The sequence below is a fragment of the Bubalus kerabau genome, chromosome 18 (assembly GCF_029407905.1).
Source record: "Bubalus kerabau isolate K-KA32 ecotype Philippines breed swamp buffalo chromosome 18, PCC_UOA_SB_1v2, whole genome shotgun sequence".
Lineage (NCBI taxonomy): Eukaryota > Metazoa > Chordata > Mammalia > Artiodactyla > Bovidae > Bubalus > Bubalus kerabau.
The window spans coordinates 24,214,252-24,221,926 of record NC_073641.1 but is presented as its reverse complement, the minus strand read 5'-3'; the positions used below and the strand labels follow the sequence as shown (position 1 = coordinate 24,221,926).

General features: G+C 34.3%; 1 protein-coding gene across 1 annotated transcript in view; it reads right to left on the bottom strand.

Moving 5' to 3' along the window:
- Positions 1-221: 221 nt before the first annotated feature.
- Positions 222-7,675, bottom strand: part of MIER3 (MIER family member 3) — a 28,823-nt gene continuing 21,369 nt past the window's right edge. The window contains exons 10-13 of the mRNA XM_055554512.1: positions 6,606-6,700; positions 4,548-4,675; positions 4,322-4,464; positions 222-4,209 (exon numbers count right to left, since the gene is read on the bottom strand). Coding sequence (XP_055410487.1) covers positions 3,752-4,209; positions 4,322-4,464; positions 4,548-4,675; positions 6,606-6,700 — 824 coding nt within the window. The 3' untranslated portion in view covers positions 222-3,751. The remainder of the gene's footprint in view (positions 4,210-4,321; positions 4,465-4,547; positions 4,676-6,605; positions 6,701-7,675) is intronic.

Here is a 7,675-nt window from a genome sequence, read left to right as displayed (position 1 = left end):
TTTGGGATAGCTAGAATTTTATTGTATTGATAGGTGGACATTTATTTTAGAGGATTTAAAGAAAACTATTTCACCTATCAATTGTATTTACCCATCAAATATCTTATTTACTACATCTAAAACCTACTTAACAGTGTTAAATATCTGTCCATGTGTTATAGCTTAAGAGTCATTAGATAAAAATCTATTTGTGGCAAATACTCACACGAACCAAGAAAAAAAAAAGATTTCCAGATTTTTATTTCTGGAACTGTACACCAGGTATTAAAGTACAACAAATACAAAATAATGCTCAAAAAAATCAGTGTTTATGTACAAATATTAAAATCAATGCAACAATAGCAACTTCCTCTTGAACATCTGATACTAAAACTTGTTCTGATTGTCACTAATCAATCTCATACTCACGGCGTACTTATTTCAAACCGGGACAACTGGAATCATTGGTCATCTAAGAGGAGTTTTAATATCTACCATATTTAACAATAAAACTAACAGTTTCCTCCTTTCAGTGAAAAAATTAAGAACTTTTTAAAAAACATAGTACTGTCAATATTTTTATAAATTATTTCAATTTCCATTTGTAGACAATGTGCTTTGAAACTCTGGGCAAACAATCTCGTTGGTGGTCAGGTTTATTCATAGTTTACATTCAAAGTTGAAATATTTACTAGAGACTTTGGTTGAATTAAATAGTTTCACTATGCTCTATTAGATTTGATGTTCTCAAATATTATGACCCTCAATTGTAAAAATTAAAAAGGAAACAATTGCACAGTTCTTTGACCTAATTGTACAGACTTTAGTATTGTTTAAACAGTATTCTACATCCTTCAAGTAAATTCAGCAGTTGACCATAACAAGAGGAAAACTAAACACTGAAAAAGCTAGCATGAAAAAGTGGAGTACAACTAACAAAAGTAAAGTATTGCTATAATCACAGCACCAGTTTCACTTCTAAATGAATCCGCTGTCCTCTTCAAACCCCCTGTACATAAAAAGACACATCAGCCAACACTGCAACTGCTCACCGTGGATTTTTGGTTTGTTCATATGAAAATAATATGGCAAAGAAAAAAAAAGAATTTATCACAGTTTGTTATAAGAATTGTGCTTAACACTTAATAATAAAGGCATTATTGTTTCTTCATAAGACTGCAAATCAGTTATTTTCACGCTCTCAAACGCAATTCTTCTAAGAAACAGTAACAAATTCTCTGTTAAGATGCTTAAACGGAGAGGAAAAAAACCCCAGTAAATCCAGATTTAAAAGGAAATTCAATAAATAGTTATTTTACATGAATAAAGTCATAGTGGTACAATTTATGAATGTCACATCAAGCATGCACAAAAATGGTATTATACATGGAGGAAGCAGTCAGAAAATATTGAATTAGATCTAAAAAGATATGAAGAATTTACATATATATACAAAAATCTTGCAAATTATTGCCTCATTTTAACAAGGAATTAAAAGTAAACGTTACCAGCTAGTTAGCACTCTCTAAGAGGCTAAAATCAGATTGGTGTTTAAAAATCTATTAAACTAGCTGGAATTTATTTTTCTCTCATATCATTTCTGGATTTTGGTCAAAAATCTTTATTTAAATAACTAAAGTGTCCATTCAACTTGCTGATAATCAAAACTTCAGATAAGAAACACTGTTTCCATCTTATATCAAGACCCCAGCAATGCATAGATAAACTGAGTATATCACCGCGTCAGCTGCTGAGAATGGGCATGTTCATGTAAGTGCAACTGGTATGAGCATTCAGTCATCTTTGTGTAAATGATTTTATACAGACCAGCCACTGTAAACCCAGAGTAAAAATTAAAGTTATAACAATGGAAGATTATGGCCAGTATCTTACTAAATTATAGATGTATTCATTTTTAACAAAAGAAATTAGGTTCAAAGTTTAGCACAACACCACAGCAATATGAAGCTGACAACTTGGATAAAAATATCTGAAAGCAACAAAAAGCCCAGGCTACCCATTATTTACTGTGTGCATACAGGAATGCTGACTTTAGATGTATAAATTAGAGACTGACTTTAAGTTATTAATTTAACTACTTTCGTCCACTGTGCTAAACTTTTTAAGTAAATGTGCTAATGCGTAAACACTTCAAAGCAATCTTCATTAAAATGCTGCAAAGAAAAACAAGAATACAAATCATCCAAAACAAAGGATGTCATTGCAGTTCACAGTTTGTATAATAAATACCCTCCCTTTCCATCACTAAGGTCACTACATTCTATCTATTCATCAGCACAACCTTGAAGCGACTTATACTTAAAAATATCAGCAATGTAGCCAAATATTTAAGTTTTGGCAAAGCAAGACAACTAGTAGAAACTGAAAATTTTAATTAAGACGGTGCAAAAAAAAAGGAAAATTCTGTGTTTTAACTGAACTATAAAAGCAAAGCTTATCATATCCTAACACTGCATTACATATTGCATGAATTCACCTTATAACTTAAAGATGCATGTCTACAGAGCAAAAATGGCCAGAGTTTATGACAATGGTTTCTCATTCACAATGTTTAGAATAAAAATAAAAGTGAGTTTTGAGACGCATCTGAACGTCAATCACTTTTTAGAACTTAAAAGTGGTAACGTACCATTGTATTTCAGATAGAAACTCACATTTTTTCTTCCCAACTGGTCCAAGCTAAACAGAAAAGTTTAAATATACTTCAAGGTTCTACTGCATTATGTGTAGGATCTAGAAATCCCACCTAAATATTAACATTTGAACTGCAGCACTACAAAACAACTGAAAAAGTGTCCCAAAATGTAAACCAGTCTAAGTGGCAACGTCCTTGGCTTTGTAGACTGTGCCCTGCAAGTCAACTGCCTCAGGAAAAACTAAGTTATCAACGACCGGTATGATTTTTATGATTACAATCTTGATAATGGTGGACAAAACCCCATCTAAATACCATATTTTCAAATGCCAACTTTTTAGCCAATAAATGAAGTTACACAGAAGTCTTCCGGCAGTAAAATGACCAATTCTGTGTAAGGTAGCCCTGGTCTAGAATTTTGAAACAGGATCCAAGCAAGCGTCTTCATAATTTGCACGCAGTTCCTCGTGCTGGCTTCTATAAAGATGGACTTGCTGTTTTGTAAACTGAAGTGCTCTAGTTGAATAACATGAGAGAAGTTTCCATTTTTAAAAAAATCCTTGCATGTTTGTGCAGTTTAAAGAAACCTACCCCTGCTTTTATTTAATTAAGAAAATAAAACCAAAAAATGCTACATTGAGCAGGGATCAGGATCGGTACCTGTAAACATTGTTATTCCACTGCATCCATTACGGCAAAAGGAATTTACACGAATAGAAGCCACTCCATTCAGTTCAGAACATCTGTGCTGGTTTTGAGCTGGTGGCCTCTGTCTACAGGTTTTAAAAATGGGAGTGAGGGCAGTGGGGAACAGAAAAGAATAGAAAAAGAAGGGAGTGGGGAAGAGGTATTGGGGATGAGGAAGAGATAAGCAGAGCTTAAAGCTGCACCACAGAGTTCAATCTTAGTTCCCAACTCTGCTGATCATAGTTCATTTCCACATTTATGGATTGAAAATGAAAATACTCTTGATAAATCAAGATATAGTTCTATACATACTGACATCACTGATGTCATAGTGAAAAAAGTTCAAACTTCCAGTGAAAGACTAAGCAAACCTGATACTTTCCTGGTACTGGTACTGCACACCCACTGTTTCTGGGCCCTTCACTCGCTTCATTCAGAATGCAGGGCGGCATGCTGATGCAGAGCGTGGGCACTGATGAAACCATTGGTCTCGTTGGCAGACAGACTGCCAAAGTCAGCCACAGACACAGCCATTTTGGCACTGGTGATATGATGTGTGTGATTTTCAAAGTCTACACCCAAATTATTTACAGAAACCTCATTCATAAAGGATTCAGGAACAGCAATGCCCATTTTCAATCTCTTTGCTGGTCTTTCTGACTCTTCACTGCACATGTTCATGGGGTTCAGCTCTGAGTGATAAAATCCAGTCTCAAATAAATTAAAACAATCACTTTCCCCATTGCTGGGCAGGGTGAGTAACTCCTCCGTCACAACAGGCACATGACTGACTTGTCCACGGGGCGTGCTGCCCAGTGGAGGAAAGCCATCACCCAAACAACTCACATCCGCTGGGTTGCAGGCAGTCGCTACGCTGGTGGTCAAAGCTAAGAAGAAATGAGAGATGGTTTCAGTAAGTGGTCCTGCATTATGTGCAAAGAGGATATCATTCCATCCCACGTTACACTAAAAAATGCAAAAAGATGCTCATGTTCTTACCTGTCAAATCACTGGCAGTGAAAGAGTTGAGAATGTTTAGCTGTTGATCAGGTACAGGCTCAGGTCGGTTAGAAGTTAAGGCTGAAGAATTTACTGTCCCACCCAGAGCTTCTGTTTCATCCACCAAACGATCCATATAGTCCCTAAAAAACACACCCAAATAACGTTGTGACTGCTTATCACAGTTAAAAACAAAAATCCCTGAAGTCAAGCCCACGGTACTTACGTAACTCCAGGGTGATGGTTATATCGTTTCTTTCCAAATTTTGTCTGTTGAGCAAAGTAATCATAACGCTCAGATTTCTTCCACATATAGTAGAATGCTACACATTCAGCAACTGTTCTAGTTCTCACCTAATAAAAAAAAGTTGAATTTTTTTTAAAAACCTAAAAATTCTACATATTTTTAGTAACTTTTTTTTTTTTAACACCCATGGGTCTCATTTTCTATCTTCCTAATTATGAAATTCTAAATATGTTACTAGTAAACTGTTTTTATTTTCACACTATTTAATAATGAGGCTACCTTCCAAAGCACAAGGCTTTTTATTTAAATCAGAATGTAATAATAATAATAAATGTGCATCCAGAAATTATCTTACACCTTTACTGAAAATCTTAAAACACTGACATACTTAACTTTTCTTCACTGAACTTTCACCATGATTCTGACTGTACCAAGGGTACTTGTTAACCCTGAGTGATCCATGAATGAGCCTCAATGGGATATAGTAATTCCCAAAATGTCATTCAAGTACACTTTTCTGGGGAGAAGGGTGCAGCTTCATCAGATTATCAAAGGGCTCCATGACCCAAAAGAGACTCCGTTTGTAAAGGGATCAGTACTCAACCGCATCTGGAATTTAAGATGATTGCCAGCTAAAGGCAAGATTTTTCCTCTATCATGCATTTGGCTCTTAGCTGCAACAAAGTCTGGTAGAAAATAAAAAATGATAATAAAATTTGAGCCTCATTCAACTTGGCTCCATATCCAGACTAGGGTTTCTCTAACTATATACAGCTAAAGGTATGAATTCAGACGTACAGAAAAAAATTCCATATCTTTACCCAATAAACACTTTCTCCTCTGCTTAATTACCCAATAAGGAAGTTTTAGAACCTCTATTGTGATTAGTGGCTTTGGTATAAGATCATAATATAGGAACAAGCATTCTAAACCAAGAAATAAAGTACACCTTTCAATAAACACATTAACCTTAAGTCTCCAAAACTTGAAAGCAATCAAGATGTCCTTCAAATGGTAAATGGATAAACAAACTGGTACATCCATACAATGGGATATTATTCAGTGATAAAAAGAAATGAGCCACAAAAAAACATGGAGGAACTTTAAATGCATATTACTTAAGTCAAGAAGCCAATCTGCAAAGGCTACATACTGTATGATTCCAAGTATATGACACAATTTTTAGGTCACTGAAACTATTCTGTAGGATACTACAGTGGTGGATAGGTATCGTCACATATTTTTCAAAATCCATAGAATATATAACACAAAGAGTGAATCCCAATGTAAACTATAAACTTTGGGGGATAAAAATATGGCAATGTAGATTTATCAGCTGTAACAAATATACCACTCTGGTGTGGGATGCTGATGGAGGAAGAAGCCATGTATGTGCAGGAGCAGGAAATACATGGGACTTCTACTTTCTCAATTTGGCTATGAACTTAAAACTGCTCTAAAAAATAAAGTCAATTTTTTAAAAAGTGTGTATATATTCTAAAAAGCTTGAGATAATTATCTTTCATTAAAATATGATTTGTTTATACTTTCTTTTTGTCCTAAGGAAACTAGAATTCTGAAATATTTAACTGGATATTCAATGCCTATTGCTATTCAATATTCTAGGCCTACTGTTTTTTAAAGTAGATTTTATATTTCAGAGCAGTATTGGGTTTGTGGCTCAGATGGTAAAGAATCTGCCTGCAATGTAGGAGACATGGGTTCAATTCCTGTGCCTGGAGAAGGAACTGGCAACCCAACCCACTCCAGTATTCTTGCCTGGAGAATCCCATAGACAGAGGAGCCTGGCAGACCATGGGGTCACAAAGAGTCGGACACAACTGAGCAACTAGATGACATGACATTGAATTTACAGAAAGACTGATCAGAAAGTAACCAATATGTTAATAGCATGGGAGCATTAACAAGTTATAGCTTTTCCCCCCCACCCAAGTGGACTTATAAATTAGTTGCTTATATTCATTGTAATCACTAAGCAATTTTTCTGTTTGTTTATGTCTAATTTGCCTAACTTACCTTATTCTTCTGTATAAGATGAAAATCTTTTCCAAAAAGCATGAGTGCATGTTCAAAGCTCCGGCATTCTTCTTCTGTCCATGCAGTCATTCCTTCTAAAGAAATTTTAAAACAAAATAAATTGGCCTCAAAACTCATATATACAAATCACTGATTTACTTACAGTATGGTTTCCTAATAAAAAACTATAAACTTCTACACACACACACATACAAGTCCTTACTAAAAGTATGCTTTTAGTAATCCTAACTAAAAAAATTTAGACTACCAAAATATAAACATTGGGTTTTTTTCTCTGTATAATGAGACAAGAATTTATTTTTTTCCCTACAATTTATGTTCATTGTTTTTTTGATTTTTTTTTTTTAAACAATGAGCATTTTTAATTAGAAAAAAATAAAATGTTATCTCTCTATGGAAAGAAAAGCCTTACTTCGGTCTTACATCAAAATCAGTTTATGGTCTCTTTTAATTACAGACCATAAATAATCAACACATATTTATTTAAAGTCAATTTGCAGAGTGCTATACTGCAGAAATATAAAAGGAATAAAAAACAGCTTATGCTCTCAAAAGACTAAGTCCCATTCAACTTCCCAGCAGATATTAATACTGACGAATTAAATCTACTTGAAGCAGAGGAGACCTGAAGTGCCCCACTCACAATGGAGGCCTGGTCCCCAAAGCCATTCACAGTAGTCCACCACAAAGGTGAAAAACAGTTTGACTGAAAAAGAAAATCTGAGAAACCTTGAACTAAAGAAAAATTAAATGCACTTAGCATTTCAGAGTTTTGAGAGCTTAAAATAATTTTTTCAGAAAAGCAGCTACAGAAACCTTTCAATAGACTATTTCATCCACAAGTTTCGATGCATTGTTTTCAGCTTTTATATTCTTCCAAGTTTATTTATATTATATTATTAAGCATTATTTCACTCTACATACTTAATGAAAGCTATGGTGCATGCAATCCATTTATATGACAAAAGTATTGAAATTAAAGTTAACCATTTTCCCTGACACACACAAGTCAAAACCTAAGCACTATAAAAATAGTTACATGATTACTA